The 18,023-nt window shown below is 31.4% G+C and overlaps 1 protein-coding gene across 2 annotated transcripts; it reads left to right on the plus strand.

The window, feature by feature from the left end:
• The first annotated feature begins 353 nt into the window (after window positions 1-353).
• On the plus strand, window positions 354-17,203 carry LOC106138362 (fasciclin-2). 2 transcript variants are annotated; one of them, XM_013339491.2, is made up of 16 exons: window positions 354-600; window positions 10,280-10,427; window positions 11,178-11,335; window positions 11,684-11,805; window positions 12,145-12,285; window positions 12,452-12,592; window positions 12,789-12,941; window positions 13,031-13,173; window positions 13,384-13,475; window positions 13,553-13,700; window positions 13,857-14,076; window positions 14,167-14,450; window positions 15,026-15,158; window positions 15,619-15,778; window positions 16,275-16,452; window positions 16,707-17,203. In XM_013339491.2, exons 1-16 carry the CDS (start codon window positions 546-548, stop codon window positions 16,822-16,824), a joined length of 2,394 nt encoding a protein of 797 aa, XP_013194945.2. In that variant the 5' UTR covers window positions 354-545; the 3' UTR covers window positions 16,825-17,203. The 2 variants fall into 2 exon arrangements, with proteins under 2 accessions (XP_013194945.2, XP_060804156.1); XM_060948173.1 differs by having other exon boundaries at window positions 11,183-11,335.
• The last annotated feature ends 820 nt before the right edge of the window (window positions 17,204-18,023 follow it).

Consider the following 18,023-nt stretch of genomic DNA (forward strand, 5'->3'; position numbering starts at 1 on the left):
TGTCTATTGTTAAATCATTCGGCGATTTATTACTATAACTCGCTGTCGATGCAAAATTTTAGGTGGAAATAGAGTGGTCGTCCAAGTACCTAATTGATGTGTCTATCAATGACATGCCTTAAGCGAATAAAACCAAAATAAATCTTATAAGATTTTACATGAATTATTAGTAGGTAAATAGCAACAACGTTAGTTTCTTCAACAAAAACACCAATTTGTCAATCTTTTCGTCATAAATCTCCAGCTCATTAAAAATAATGACATTCTAGCTAACTATGGATACGGATCTAAAAATAAGAGTGATGTTTACACTTCGCTTTATGCGTTCCGTTTCAAACACAGTGTCAGCAAGAGGCACAGGATTCAAACGTCAGTTGCGTTGTGTTTTGTTTAGCAGCCAACATTACCGAACAAATCGATTATCCCGCGTGTAACCTCCATATTCCAAACTTATTTGAATTTAAATGCCGCGAAACTAGAATGCCATAGAATATATTATAATTAGTTCCAAATTTAAGTTTTGTGTTCTCATTTTAAATTTAATCATGTTGAAGAGGAATTTTATTTCAATTTTGGCAGTTTTCTGTTTGTTCATTATGGGTGAGTACCAATACGTATTTTATTTTTAATTGTTTATTTATGTTGAAGTGTTTGTTTATTTTAGCGAAGAAATGGATTTCATGTTTATATTTTGCGTAGTATTCCATTTAAACATAATATCATTTTGTCGCCGATGTAATTATAGCTATTCTGTTTTATTCCCTTACCCAGCGACTTTTTTTGTATTTACTTTTTAATATAAACAATAGTTATAACAACAATAATTTTAATATAACAAATTTTCAGTTTTACTATAATGTCGAACGCGCTAACTACTGCGATTACAAACGGTTGCAGTCGAGTTTTGTCGCGCTATTTTTGACTGGGTCATGAATTTTATTGCCACATTTCGTCTGGAATTTTCCACTTTTGATTGTTTTATGGTTAATTACATTTTTTATTTATATTTTATCAAGATAAATATATCTTATTTTTGTAAAAAGTATATATTTAGTATTAACTTACCCAATCATATTTACAAAATGAAATTTACAGAATCATACCCAATACCTTTCTATTCAGACAACCAACCCAATTAATAGGTACTTTTTCAATAACAAACAGAAGATAAGAAGAAAGAAAATTTATTAAGAATTTAAAAAAAAATGTGAAAGAGTATTCACTGCATCAGTTAAAGTCCCTTATGACCCGTATCATAGATTCAATTGTTTGAAATGACTTGTACCATAATGATTGACGATTACGCCACTGTATTCATAGAATCATGACAGATTGTTTAGGAGATCGTGTCTATTTTTTTTACCTAACAACATTTTCAAAAGCATCGGTGCCGTGTGGACCTTATTTTTAGAAACTTTTCTATGGATTTTGTAAAAGGAGAGTAAGGGAATAAGCACATTCATCAAGTGGAAGCGCTCCAATAACGATATCTTCTTCGTTAGTTAGTAGTGTTAGTAGTTAGTCCCGGTTTGATTCTCACATTTCTGGGGAGGAATAAGGGTGCACCTTAAGACCATTGTCCTGGATGGTGAGTCAGGTTTTTAATCTGACCTCCACAACCTTTTCATGGGAACCTTACCCGTATTGGATCAAGGTAACGTCTTAAGTTGCCTAAATTTACAAGATGTTTTCTTACTGTAATAGGTAAACAATGTGATAGTTTGTACGTCTGATAGTCACAGGAGGGAAAATGACTAAGAGGCCAAACTTACAAACCCAAGCTGCTGATTGTAACAAATAGAGACAAAGTGGTTGACAAGCTTAAATGAAGCTTCAATGATGCAGCACCACATCTCTGCACAACTTGTTGTCTTTCAACATCTTTTACCGTATAAATTTCTGCAACAAAGTGAAGAACTTAACGTATTTTTGAATCTGACCCAGAGACAGAGATGAGAGATTTTTTTAGTTTACCTAAGAGCGCCATTCTACACCAGGCTACCTACGGTAACAAAACGTCAAATTAAGATCACCAATGAAAGGCCAAGCCGACTGATCAGAGTCACTAACACGGATGCTAAACATATGTTCTATATATATATATATATGTTTAGCATCCATGATCGACAATGCAACCACGCCCTAGAGGCCGTCCTAACATTTCTCGCTTCTGTATTGTCAAAGTTTCTACGCCATAAAAGAAAGAAATACTATCTCATCATTTGTAACTTTTACGTCCATATTCCTTTGACTTCAAACATTTTTAACATCAACGATATAACATCTTCCTATTAAATTGTCATAAATGTTATGTCTGTCTCCAAGCTTAAACATACCACAGCAATTAATATGGAACATGAGGCGTGCATCAAACATTGAAGTGCCGGACACCGACTAGTTAAGCTCGTTAAATGATACCAATTCCTAAATTTGTGCCGTCATATTTATGTCATGGTTCATGGTAGCTGGAAATAGGCCATATGTGAAGGGAATATTTTGGGAACTGCGCGCGGTTTTGAAATGACTTATTTTAGTGAATGAATGGAATTTCCTTCATTGCATTAAGAAATACAAAGATAATAATTTAAAACTAAAGTTAATCGAGTGAATCTCAACAGGCGGCCATATTGCATAAGGTAATCATTAAAGGGAGATGATATAGGCTCAGAGTAATATACACAAAGGTGGCCTTTTGATTAATTCGATATGTCTGATAGATCAGGACTGTAAGCAAAATGCCGTTTTTCTTCACTTATTAGATAACTGGGAAAATGTTATGTCATTGTGTTTGTGTCCAATTCCATCCCAGCTTTCTTCCCAGATGAAACAACATATTTTTCCGTGGATTTTGTTTTAAGCGAAGCCACAGGAAAACGCTTCTACCTTCAAAGTAGCCATGTAGAATGTATACCTACTGAAGAATTATTAATGTGTTTATAATAACTCACCACCAGCAATTTTAAGAAAATTACGCCTCACCAGCTCCTCATTACGAAATTACTCGTAAAAGATGTACTAATGATATATTAGATTTTGCTACGCATTTTGTGTAGATCTAATAAACTTAATTAGCTTTCCGTTTTCAAATCCTATTAGAATATTCGGAAAAATATCTCTTAATGATTCCTTACACTTTCCGAAGAAGTATTGAACGTATTTGTGTTAATGCGCAAATCAATAAATACATACATACATAAAATCACGCCTCTTTCCCGGAGGGGTAGGCAGAGACTACCTCTTTTCACTTGCCACGATCTCTGCATCCTTCCTTCAGATTTATACAAATCAATAAAACGCGTCCTAAACTTGAGAATTGTGCAGAAACATCGTAACATGTGTAACCAATAATCTCTGTTGCGCTAAATTGATTTATGCTCTCCGCTGGTGGTCCGACGTATTCATTAGATGTTAATGTACGTCATTGAGAGGCTGCATCAGCCATTACATAAGAATTCAGAATATTTACAAAATATCCTATGGAAGGTTTATGGTCAGATATTGAAATTTAGTCCCCAGAAAGATTGTTGGTTTCTAAAAGACATGACGATATTAAGGTAGAAGTATAGTGATATTTACATTGAATTTACCCACAATTAAAAAAAATAATTGAAAAAACAAATATAAATTTAAAGAAAGTTTATATTTTCTAGCTTGCTTCTATGTGAAGAAAACATATGTGTGCTTCTCTTTCCGGGAAGATTGAACAAAAACTTATAAACTTGAGATCCTTTTAAAGTCTCAATTCCATTTTTTTATCGTATACATGTAGTTAGACATAGATAACCCTTACTACTTAATTACATTATGGAAAAACCTGTGTACAGATTGTAATTTTAGTTAACAAATGTGTAAGTAAGTACTTTACTTAATTGTACTTCTTTTTAGTTACAAACATATTTTCAAACAGCGCATTTCTAAATCTCATTCATACCCAGCCGGTCTGTTCCTCCGTTTTGTTCTTCAATTTAAGTTAAGCAGCATCTTCAAAAATGTAATTGAATAATGACATTCTGTCTGTCTGGCGCACGAGGAAGCACAGGATATTGTTTTATTAAATGAAATATCTACATTTGTGTAGTGAAAATGAAATGAAATTCTAAATGGAGGCAAGTGGTAAAAGTATCTGACGTAATGCACAAGAAATTGCCTAACAATTTTACTGTGCGATTGGTAGTATCGGTAACACCCTTACCTCACCTTTCTGTAGAGAAGCCCGGGGTGAGCCTTGTGACCGTGATCCTAGATCGTGTAAGTCAGGTTTTTACCTGAAGCTACTCGTTCCGTCTTACCTACGTAACCTTCACAAGGCAACCTAACCTTAAATTAAATGACTTAACCTTTAAGTGTATGCGCTTTTAAAAGCTGCACTAGATGAATGTGCCATTCTCTTAGTCGCTTTTAACGATATCCTTTGAAAAGAGATAGTGTTCCTATTCTAAAGTGCCTAAAACCACACGGCAAACTAGCATACACTATGTGACTGTAAATTGTGTTTTATGTAAATTATTTTCTAAACATAACATTCATAATTATAAGTAATTTTAGCACTGAAAACTACTGCGAGGTTATTTTACCTTCGTATAAAATAATAATATAAGTTTGCACGGAGTAGTTTTAGGCAGCTAATGAACAGACCTAATTATGTTGTGAAAACACGGCGAAGGTTGGGCACGCCTACTGAAATATTAACAGTTAATTTAATTATTATGAAGATGATAATAGGAACATCCTACACAAGCTTAAATGTACCCACGAGATTATACGTAAAAAAACAGTTCTCCAAGATTTGAAAATACTTTTAGTGTATTTATGTACAAACATAGGTATAATTGCATTTTTACCACGTTCACTTATATGGCATAGCGATGAAATTAAGACTCAAATAGTGATAGGTTGCTATCCCATTGCCTTAAAGAAGAATCCCAAGTGTATGAACCTAGTGTATTTACTATTTATAACTTGAAAAATCCTACACGGTGTGTTACTATTGTAAAGCGAAAATTGTGCAATTCATAATCATGGTTGAATATAGAAAAATATCAAAATTCGCTTTAGGTGCCATTTGATAATAAAGAAAACTATGTTCAAAATATCAACTTCTCATGGGAAACAGTTTCTGTAAAATTATTATATTATAGTATTCTCGTTAAATGTTTACATTTTTACTCAATATTAGTAAAAAATAATTGATGATATTTCACCATAGTTCCATTATTTTGAAAAATAAATAAAAATATATTGAATAGGTAACTATTTTATAATAACAAAGCAATTATCTGCCTGCCCATCTCAGCAGGTCAAGGCTGGCTTCAGTTAGTGGCAGACCTATATACAATACCTATTGCGGTTAGGTTTCATATTTCCATATAATATTTATGAATCATAATTACTTTTTAGCTACTATTTAAAAACGTTTTTGATGATATTTATCATATAATTGTATGGATATATTTACTTAATTGAAATATTTTTAAAATAAATGTATTTTTTAATAAATATTTAAACCACTTTTAAAAAATAAAAAATATAAGCGTATCGGAAGCGGAAAAAATTCCGGATTTTTATTGCTTTTATAAAAACCTTTACTTTCCTTTTATTGCCTTTTTAAAATGAAGGATACTTACTTAAATTAGCTTAATTATAAATGTGTGGTCATAAGATTGCGAACAAAAAACAGGCCTATTCCCATCACTTCAAATATAAATCAATACGTAATAGGTTTTCGTAGCCATAAATAGGAGATTGCCAGTCCACCCCTGATGTTTTCCATGTGCTAATTCCTACACTTGGGAGAAATAACATTAAATCGAGGCCTACCAATGCTTTCCACTAACGAACCGATAATTCAGGGGGAGTTCCCTACGATTTACTATTCCATCGCTTTTTATTTGCTGTATTTGCGTGTGCCTAAAGTAAAATCTTTTCTTATTGTTCTTTTTTTTACTAGTTTTCTGTTCCATTAATTAAGTACATATCCTAAAATTTTGTGTATCCATTTTTATTTATATGAGTTCTATTCATTTTGAAAATTGGTTGGAAATAAAATAATAATACTTTTTTATAAACAACATGTTGTTTACCTAGTACGAAATGTACCTATGCGAACTAGATTTAATAATTTGTATTTTTTTATTACGTATACACTTACTAGTATTTAGTTGACCACCATAATACAATTAATTTTCGAAAAATACTATAGGTACCAGTAGCATTAGTTATATCTACACATACTTTACATACCTAGGGTGATATTGAATTAAATCTAAAAACATCTAGAAGTACCCAAGGCCCATTTTATCAAACACAAGCAACAAAATTACTCTTTCTCTGCACAAAACATAAAGTATGTCACGTTCAATAGCAATATTTTTAACCATTTCGACCTTGTATTCCACTAAACTTCCGAAGTAGAGCGATGTAAATTTAATCATACATTCTACCTAAAGGGGCGTCTAAATTGAGAGCACTGAATTTTGTAAGCTGTAATTTAGTTGTTCTTTACATGATGTCTGATTATGAAATGGTGTTGAAAAAAAATATTAAGAAATTAAGAAGAAATAAAAGTTATTTGTACTTAATTCCTCAGTCTGATGAGTTCTAAAAATCTTATTGACTCAAAGAAAAAGCTCATATCTAGGCGATTTTTCATTTCATTTGAATTGAATATAAAAAAGTCCTGCCTTCTAGTGTTTTAGTCATCTAGCTTTTGGTATCTTGGTAAAACGAGAACTAAATACTTATAAATCAGAAGCAAATCAAAACATTATAAAATAATAAAAAAAAATTACAATAAAAAAACAAATGCAATGCCACAATTTTGAAACAACGACACAAAAATTATGATTTTAACAGTTCTCATTGTGTAAATTTTTGTATAGAATATAGCTACCATTGCCGCCTTAAAGCTCTTAGATAAAAATAGTCGTGTAAGTAAACTCCTCATTTAGTCAGAATAGCTATGATGTCAGTTATCTTGGGTATGTCATCTCTTTGTGATCTAATGTTACAGGACACTTCAATAGGAATGCATTTTGCCTACGTGACCTTAATTGATGCAATCATTATATCTATTAAATCTGTTTGTACTGTAATTGTACTTTATAAATCTAGTTAAGACTTGACAAAAGTTTTAAAGTGTTTAAGAATACTTAATACATCAGGCTAACTAAAGGTTTGTTAAATAGATCTGTTACTTTAAAAGATTTAAACAAATTTTGTCAGACTGAGTTTATTAAATAGATTTGTTGAATCAACATGCTTTTGACATAAAACACTCTTGTATGAGAACGAAAGACAGGGTCATTGAACACTGACACTGAATGGAGGCTGTATATTTTTTAAATACATTGTTCATATAAGTATGGTTATTCAATTTTAGATTATATTATGTACTTCATAACAATCGTTTTTATGTATCAGTAATACTGTATTGTAAAGTATTGAACAAGATAATCAGACTATTAAAATATTTTTGTGCATATTTGAAATTGACCTTAGGTAAGTCTAAAAAATATAGTTATGATTTATAAAATAGTGCTTAATACGACTGTTTGTAATTATGACTAACCTAAGTTTATATGTCGTTGTCATTTTTAATGGAAGTGCTGGAGCGTCAGACAGATATATATGAACTTAGTTAGAAAGATAATAATAATCGATATTTTAAATGTACTTCGAGATTTAAGAGTTGAAATTTACCTAACGTAATAAATAACTAACTTGCATAACTTTTCAACACCATCAAAGTCAAATATTCTAAAGTAAAATCACAGCTAAATTTTTCCACGCCGAGAGTTGAATCACGCCTATAAAATCATACTGTCCGTTTGTTTATTAATCTTCAATTACTGGCATTAAACTCGGTGAGATGATGGTCATTATTTTATGAGGGTAATAAAAAGAATGGTATGAGTGGACTTGCATGGGTCAAGATGTTTGACTTTTGATGTTATTTATGTCAAAAACATGGTAAGTCTTAGAAAAAAACCAAAAGCAGACCAAGGCCTGACTGTAATTTAAAGGATTTCAGCAGGAAGAAAAAACATGTTACATGACATAAGATATTTTTTAAGTATATAATAAACCTACTGGGTTGATTGTTTGAATTGATTTGGTATTAAATAAGTTATGGGTATTCTGACTACTGAATCCTTCACTTCTTAGGATATAATATTCTTTCACGGACTGATCTATGTCCGAGAAACGTAACGTAACGATATAGGTATCTGACTTGTTTGCTTTACGCTGAGTTCTCTTTGAAGTTGAATATTTTTAAATATCCGCTCGTGGAATAGTGTACCTGAACGAATTGATATCGCAACCGCAAAGAATAATTTTGGTTTCTACAAAATTATGTCATTTAAATATATTAAAACACTGATTGACATATTTTATATATAGCACATTGATTGACGTTTCAACGCATATCCCATACCGGTGGACCTAGAGGTTTGAAATTTAGAATCTACGGGTTTGCCAAATTTCCACGGGAACGGAAATCGACAGGACGAACGGTTTCGTTTAAGGGACGCAGGTAATGTCGCGAGCTTACTTTAGTTATTTATACTTATTTGATAAAGAATGATTGGCATATCAAACCGACCCTTGGAAATAGTTATTCTAATAGATAGGTATTGCTTATACCATAAAATCATGTTTTTATATCACGAAGCGTCAAATAGAGAATCCTAAAAAATGTTGTTAGTTAATTAGACCGCACATTACTAGTTCTTCCTATCTAATAGCATTCGTAAGGCTACCATATTGATTACTTTATTTCAATAATAACAAGTAATAGTCCAAAGAAGCTTTATCAAGGCTAATAAATAGTAATTAACTTACACTAAGCCTAACTAATCTTTTTTATTGTTAAGGTTACCCATGTTAGTATCGACACCATAATCTACTGATTACTCTGACAATTCGGGTGGAAAAGATATCTAATAATATTTTAACTCTGACGGTCATGTGCTTAAACCTTATCAAATGCTGATGTAATTACAAATCAACCTCTCTGCAAACCAATTTAAACTTCGTTCGTATTATGTTATCAATATTACAAACGATTAGTAATTTCATGATCCACAAAGCCTTCGTCGAAATTGGTAAAACGAGTATAAAAATAAAATCTTCATTTTTGTAAATGGTACAGTCGCTTGCAGAAAGCTTGATCGTTCCTGGTCATATGGTTTGTATATAGACTAGAGGGAATCATGTTTTTCTACTGGTGACTATACCATTATATATCTTAAGCCGTGCAGTATTTAGGAAAAGTTTATGTGATCACAAAGGCATAAGCCAAGCATCCCATGCAATTTCTGATCACTTTGCCACTATATTATCGAATTATGTCTGCTGTCTCAATTCTTCTCTTGGAAACAGATAATAACCGCTTTTTTATGGTTAAGTGTTTTTGTAGCTATAAAAAATTATACTCTTATGAGTAGACCACAGAAATTATATTCAAAAAAGAGTAACAAATTCGTTAACATGTTTTTTTATATATAGAGTGCCATTATTTCATTTCACTTTTTGGAATTCTCTGCCAAACACTGTACGACCTAAAATACCTTTGTTGTTTGTTAAGAAATAAAATAAACCAAATTCTAGGATGTGGTTCTATTTAAGAATTTTAGCGCATTTTCGATCATAATGTTAAACGCCATTTTTTTTGCAGTTGTTTTTGTCACCTCTTATGATCTTGAAAGATATTGAGTAGTCCTTTTATTCTGCACCACAATCCAACAACATTATAACGTTACCGACAAACTCATTACAACTTCCTATCATCCCCACGGGACCGCTTTCGAGAACTTTCCGAAAGTATTCCCGCTCGTTTTAATCATGTCAATCGGGAATTTGGACCCGATAATATGATCTTAAATAAAACTTTAACATTACAAGCTTTCCAATCCGCTTACTTTGATTAACTTTAATAAGATCCAAGTCTTCTGATATTCTGACAAAGTGAATGATCTGATGATTGATCTTAAGACTTGTTAAAAATTTAATGCAATTTTGATGTATCTTTTAATCTCAGATGGATGTTATTGTTACAAATATTTTATTGTATTGACGTTGTTTTTGTACATTTTATTGTATTAAATTTGATGCTGGACCATTTCTGTATCATTCATGTTTGTATTACTATTTTTTATGTTCTATAAATTGGCTTCAAATAACTTATTAAAATACTTTCATATCTAAGCTGAAAATTAGCCTACATTAAGTCGAGGTATGTTTAAAAAATTATTAATATGAGTAATAACATTTGTTACAGGTATTCTGGCTTGCAATGAAGGTAAAATAACATATTCAGAAGAACGAAAAGCAGTGGGTGAAGCTCTTTATAAAGAATGTTACTGTACAAGTAATGAAAATGAAATAGTGAAACCGAAATGGTTTGGTCCTGGTGATACTGAAATACGGTAGGTTTATATAAATAATAGGAATAGGAATCTAAAATTTTAAAAGGTTCGTGTCGTTTAGGCTGTGTCTACATTTCTTAATATTGTCTTTGTGTGTCGACATCATCATGTGTAAGAACAGAAAATATTAGCATTTCTGTTTGTTCTATACAAACAGAAATGCAATTTACATCATTCAAAAGCTTTCGAAACGATTTTGATGAAGCACAGACTTTTACAAGACTGTGGGCATCTCACAGGAAAGGAGCGAAACCTGGGATATAATCCTAAAATATTTTACAGATGACTTACTTGCTTTTTATGTTACATACATACATACATACCGTCACGTCTATATCCCTTGCGGGGTAGACAGAGCCAACAGTCTTGAAAAGACTGAATGGCCACGTTCAGCTATTTGGCTTAACGATAGAATTGAGATTCAACTAGTGACAGGTTGCTAGCCCATCGCCTAAAAAAGAATCCCAAGTTTGTAAGCATATCCCTTAGTCGCCTTTTACGACATCCATGGGAAAGAGATGGAGTGGTCCTATTCTTTTTGTATTGGTGCCGGGAACCACACGGCATTTTTTTTTTATGTTCCATGCAAATAACAAGTAAGATCCTGTTCCAAGTGAAGAATTTGTCGAAGATACTAAAAATATCTTTTCCCAATAAAGATTTTGACAAAAGATGAAAATATTCGTCATTTCATTAAGGCTCAGACATTAAATTGTGACCGTAAATAACATAAGATTTTGTTTTCATAAGACCAGGTTCAAATTCAGGCATAGAAACAGAGCAGCGAGGCAACATACTTAGTCTGTTTATAAAGAAATTGAGTATATCTATGATCGGTACATTCAAGTGTATATGCGAATGTAACGGAAAACCAAATATTTTAGAACAACTTGAGCTGAAAGTTTACAGTAAGTATGACAATGCATTAACTAGACACTACATTTTCGAAATCCATAGTAGTATAATATATTGTGAATTGTGCAAGGCAATTAAAATTTTTAAATTATTTGAAGCAAGGAATAAGAACTTTCTTCTATTATATCTTATATATATCTATCTAATAGAAGAAAATTTATAACTATTTTATATTTACAATTTAATACAAGAAAAGTTATATAATTTAAATATTATTATATTTCTGTTTTTCTTTTTTTGCAATTTCGCATCATGACTAAATAAATTATGTAACGCATGCGTTTGTACCCATAACTTATTTAGTCTTAACAAATAATTTTCATACGTTTTTTTCATTTCAGATCCTCTTGAAATAATCAACACGCCAGCAGATCAGATGATTGTATTAGGAAACAATTCTAAGATCAAATGTGAAGGATGGGGTGGGCTTGGAGAACGTTACACGTGGTGGGAGAAGCCAATGGTTTGTATAAATTTGTATCTTTATTGTTATATTCTTGTGAAATTTATTTTTCTTGAGAAATCAGTAGTAAGTCTTATTATGACTATGACTGTGGGTCTAGTAGCCAAGGAAAGAATTGTTTTAACTGCTTCCCTTCACGCGAAAAATATAAAAAGATAATGAAGATATTAATATCTAGATTATGAGTTAGCAACCTCTCATCGAGCTGAAAGTGACTTTCCAGTTTTGTGACTTTTCCTTGTCTCCTATAAAGAATATGATATGTATGCTCGTGTGTGGATAACGAGTTAAGGAAAATATCACCAAGGAGTAGATAAATTAATTGCAAAACTGTTTCAGAATAAAGAAAGCCACAAATATAATGAAGTGGAAGACGGACTTATAATAAACAATGTTACTGAAGATGATCGAGGAATTTTTGTATGCTTTGTGTCGGATATGGAAACGGGTGCAGAAGTTAACAGGTCTATAAATGTAAAGGTAAGGATGATATGTCTAAATATCAAACTTACAATAGAGTTGCATAGACAATGTGAACCAAAAAAACCATTTGAAAGTGTAAAAAATTCTTGATTTCCATGCAGTAAAAGTAACCTATAACTTAGTAAACTAACCTAGTGTGTAATTAGTTTTACTGATCTTACAGGTAATTACAAAACCTAAAGTTTTGGATATTCACGCTGATCCACACACTACTGTTGTAGCAGGTGACACTTTAATATTGGAATGTATAGCTGAAGGGACGCCCAAACCTGTTACTACTTGGCAAATAGATGAGCCCGTTGTGGTGAGCACTATTTCTTTTCAACTATTTTCTGGTATCTTCTCGATGCCGATTATATTAAAGCACAGTTGATTCTATATTTAATTTGATATTGTTTGTAACTAAAAGCACTGAAATTCTTAAAGGTTTTTAATAATTAAAGACAGATAGAAAAATAGAGTAATAACGATTTTTTTAAAGATATCATCTTTTTTTCTAGAGTTCCACGAAGAAGAAGCATAAAATGGGAGATAACGTTAGCTTTAAAGTGAATAGACTGATATTCGATAATATTACTGCTGAAGACCATGGTACCTATCAGTGTACAGCAAGCAATATTGTTGGAAACGATTCAAACAAAATCTCTATTGAGGTAAGTATTACTATTTATAAATATAATAATATTAGAAAAGAGCTTATTTTATAGAACATTAAATAAATATAGATTTCGCATTATCACAGGTTTTCGTCCCTCCTGAAATCATAGAATTTAATGACACCACGGCCGTTGAAGGAACTACAATGCAAATCATATGTAACGCCAAAGGCCGGCCAGAACCTAACGTGTCCATATTATACATCGGCAAAGATGTAAACGGTTCAAAGTAGGTATAATCTTTCTTTCAGTGATGCTCGGATTTAACAAATAGCTCATTTTTAGCCCGAATTAAGGAGGTCATATCGGATTCTTATAAAAGTCTATAATTTATTTTATTACTTAAGTATTGTTAATGTTATTGAGTACGGAATATTTTTAAAGTTGACTCGTTTCAATTTTATGGAAATTTTTCTCTCTACATTATTATTGTTTTTAGAGGAATAACCGATGAAATCTTAATCACATCGCCGTTTATGCCTGTGACACCATCTGTTGAAGGATATTATGTTTGCAATGCTACCAATGACGGTAATTATTGTATCACATTTACTTATTAATTAATTTCATTGCAATAATTATCTGACCTGTACATAAAATATTTCCAGTTGACTTTGAAACAAGCACAATGTACCTCACTGTCTTGCACAAGCCAATATTTGAAACTGATATAGAAATCATGTGGGGCTGGGATAATGTGACGATTACCCTTAGTTGTATAAATGACGCCAATCCTAAAGCTATTCTTTCTTGGAGGTAAAGTATTAATAATTCATTATTTTTACATTTTGTCTTCAAGAGGATGATGATAAGATCCTAAGTTGTGATAAAAATGCTATTTATCGAAAAAACCATACGGGTATATTAGCTATAGTTATAAATTAGTGTCCTAACAAAAATATCTATTTATAGTTTCGAAACTAATCCTGAAAACGCATCAGCCGAAAAACTACATTATATACAACAATTGATACATAATTTGGAAGAGTCTCAGGAACAATATATAGCTATAACTTTAACAAATACAACCAATTTTTATGGCACATTTCAATGTTTAGCTAGAAATGAATATGGTGAAGCACTGAAGACTATATTTTTAAAACAAGGATTTCCTCCAAGCAACATTACAAATGTGAGTATTCAAAAATTTGAAACTTAGAAAAAAGAACTTGGTATGCAATTTCAGACAAAAATAGAAGCTACTCTAAAAATACAATTTCAGGTAGTCGGTGATATAAGATCAACAGAAGTTATGTTTCACATTCAAAAACCCACCAATTACGAAGGTCCCGATGTGATTGGATATATTGCAGAGTACGATATAAGCGATAACTATGATGTTACGGATATCCATCAAAATAGGACTTGGAGTATAGATAGAGAGGCTGAAGGTTTTGTGCTCAGTGATTTAATTCCTAACACTACGTACCATATACGATTCGCCGCAATAAACGATGTCGGGATTGGAGAATGGAATACAATGTTTGTATTCACAACTCGTGCGCCGTAAGTATGAAACAAATTCATGACAAAGCCAAACATATACATATTCAACAAAATATGGAGTAGTTTTATGCTTTAACTTAAATTTAAAGTATTTACAAAGAAAACTTATATGTCTATTAATTAAAGATTAAACTTAAGCTATTTTTCTTACGTAGAAGCCTTATATATTATACATATTATCAATAACTTTAATAGGGACAGGAGTGTTTATCTATGCATTAATATTAAGGAGAGTTGTTGTTGAATTTAATTTATTCATGTAATCCACTCAATATAAACTTTGATTTTTTATTCATTAGTTTACCTCTATGTTGCCGTATTTTTTTTTCAACATACACAATGCTTCATTTACTATTGACAACCTTTGTAGCTCAGCAGTAGTACGCTTGTCTGCGGGTCCGGGTTCAAATCCCGGCCAAGACATGATGAGAAACGAGCTTTTTCTGATTGGCCTGGATCATGGATGTTTATCTATATAAGTATTTATTATAAAATATTGTATCGTTGAGTAAGTAACTCGTAACACAAGTCTCGAACTTACTTCGAGGCTCACTCATGTTTTTATTTACTATTAGGTCATTTCCAAGTGCGCCAACTTGGGACAGCAGTTCAGTAGTTGTGAACGCGACAGAGCATCGAGTGCTGAAGTGGACGGCTCCTGTGGACAATGGGGCGACCATTGATTACTACTTGATACGGTATTGTTACGTAAGTGCGCAATTTTTTCTTTAAGAAATGCAATTTTAACTTATTGCTTTAGGTATATTATATTCAATTTTTTAATAAAATACTTTGTTACCTAGTAATAAAGGTTGGTTTGATGGCGAACTATACTCTGTTATCATATTGTTATTATTTAAGTAAAACTTTTAAGATCATAAAAATAAATAAAATGGCGAAGCATATTAGCTTGACTGACTCGTGTAATAAATATAAATTCCAATTGGGATAAGTCCGTCATTGTACATATTCCACTTAATCCAACTTCTGTCTTTTAATTTGTTATATTTATTTCAATGTGCAATAAAGTGTTTACAAACATACAAACAAACAAATAAAAGTATGTCGTAGTGTCTTTTCGTCACGGACATACGTGGTGATTCGTTAAAATATATATTTCATTACCTAAGCAAATATACTCTTTCTCGAAATTATGTATTTCTCTCAGGACTGCTCAGTAAACGATTCATGTAAAGAGCTGAAAGTAATGTCTACCATGGAATTCCACACTGATGTCCTGGAACCGAATGCCACATACTGCGTGGAAGTGAGAGCCCACAATCAAGTGGGGGTTTCTGAGGCAGCAAACATTACTGTGACAGTCGCAGGTAAGTAACTTTAAAGTAGTAGTAGTAAGTAAATGTAAAGAAATTAATTTAAATCATAAGCGCAAGTTACTATTTAAACTGAAACTCGAACCGAATTAGCAAAATTTGGCTTTGGTGTAATAATAATTTGTATAAGTTTAGAAACGTGGGTTGAAGTACACCAGCTCACTATTGTTATCTTATTATAAAATAAATACAATATTATGAATACGGAGATCTGTATCTGCATTGTTTAAGTAGTTATATATAATTAACTATATATTCCATAGAATAACTTAATTTCTCTGCTTAACCCAAAGGTTGACTGTTAGATAATGCTCTCTCACTTGGCGTGCTTCCAGTTGCATCCTCTGCCATTTAGCTTAGGGCCTGAGGTCCGCTAAACTGTTAGACAATGCATTTAGCATTAACTTTAATAACAATAAAGTTTTGATTAATAATTAAATTATAATAAAATTTAAATCAATAAATAAAGCATTATTATTTTTCTTTTCAGCACTTACAATAAAGAAAACTTTATCTGCTGGAGCTATCATAGGAATTGCAATTGTGATCGTATTTATAGCTTTCGTTATTCTTGATGTTCTACTCTGCGTGTGGAAAAAGCAAGGGATGATTGCCAGCTTCTACTACAAAAAGAGCAGAAAGAGAAAAAGTCAAATCGAACAGACAAGGTACATTTATATATAAAGTATTAGAAAATATATGTAGCAAATGTCACTTTTTATATATGTAATTTTCTATCAACGTGAGGAACACAAAAATTAAAATATTCTTTAAAATGTTATAAGTAACATGAATAGTATTTTTATTTTAACATAAAAAAAATCACAATTTTAAATAAAGATAATCTTCCAATGCGCATATCATAAATATGACAATATTATTATTTTCATCACAGTTATATTTACGCTTTGGTAATTTTCAGGGATAAAAAGGGTCTTCTGAAGGATAATAGCACGTCAGCAGATAATACAAAGAATCACAAAGAATTCGAGTACAATAAGACTACAGGCATTATAACGGGAAAACATTCCTCGGTTTGAAATAGATAGGAAAAAAACAGTATTTCCAAAGATAATTTATAGAAATGAAAAGTCAAATTGGTATATTTTAGTTATACTATATTTAGGTAATTAATTTAGTTGTACATAAAATAGGTAAAATTATTACGTAAGTACCTGTGAAGAAATAATATTTTAAGTCAATTCATTAAAAAACTTACAAATTGTTTATTTTATGATGTTGTGTTGTTTTTCTTACCGGTAACGTTTTTATTGAGAGCGATAAATAAAGTTACCGTTTTATAGCAGAAGTGGATTTTACAGTTCTTAATATTCTTTTATTTCTGTTGATAATCATTATAAGCAATTTACAACAAAGATACTCATTATTTTTTTACTAGTGATATGATCAGCCTATCAGTTTAAGCACAACAATTTAATTTAATTAAAAATTAGCTTACAATATGCTTTGTTTTTTTAATTACCTTATTAAGAGTTTATAAAAATAAAATATGTAAATAATTAAAAGTAAATTGAGTATGAAAAAAAAAACAAAGTTGCGATATTTTACGGTACCTACTAAAATTAACGACGCTTTTGCTGATGTGAGAATTTAAAACCGTTGTCGTGCCGGTGCACTAAACTAAACAGGTTAGTGTCGGCGCATTAATTATATTCTAGCCTTTAATATAATAACAATAGAGTATCTTAAGTATTTTTTCTTAATCTTATTACCGGTTTGTGCCAACTAACTTTTTGACTAAGAATAATAATAATAAATAACAAATATATACGGGACAAATTACACAAATTAAGTTAAACGGAGTAAGTATATGAGATACCATAGTTTATAATGCTATTACATATTTTATAATAAATACTTGTATATGTAGATAAACATTCTAGACCCAAGCCAATTTGTTAAAGATCGTTTCTCATCATATCCTGGCCGGGATACGAACTACTACTACTACAAAAGGCCTACAGGCCAGGTCAGAGAGATTCAACTAATTAAAAAAACCTAGAACCATTGCAAATTGAGTCTTTAAACATAAAATTTGCTGTTTAGGTACGAAAGAAAAAACAAAAGGTTTGCGATTTAAAATTTTGTACTTAAAAATATTTAAAAAAGCACAGATTAAAATTAGCAAAATTTATGGCAAGGAAAAATGCGAAGAATTTTAAAGTGGAAATACATTCGCTGGAAACGGCGAAGATTGTTTCTGTGGCGCAGTTCGTGA

This window comes from Amyelois transitella, chromosome 15 (assembly GCF_032362555.1).
Source record: "Amyelois transitella isolate CPQ chromosome 15, ilAmyTran1.1, whole genome shotgun sequence".
NCBI lineage: Eukaryota > Metazoa > Arthropoda > Insecta > Lepidoptera > Pyralidae > Amyelois > Amyelois transitella.

Coding starts and splice junctions, on each gene's coding strand:
- LOC106138362 (XM_013339491.2), top strand. CDS start 546: ATGTTGAAGAGGAATTTTATTTCAATTTTGGCAGTTTTCTGTTTGTTC. Junction 11,336..11,683: donor ACTTGAGCTGAAAGTTTACA/GTAAGTATGACA, acceptor TTTTCATTTCAG/ATCCTCTTGAAATAATCAAC. Junction 16,453..16,706: donor AGTCAAATCGAACAGACAAG/GTACATTTATAT, acceptor GGTAATTTTCAG/GGATAAAAAGGGTCTTCTGA.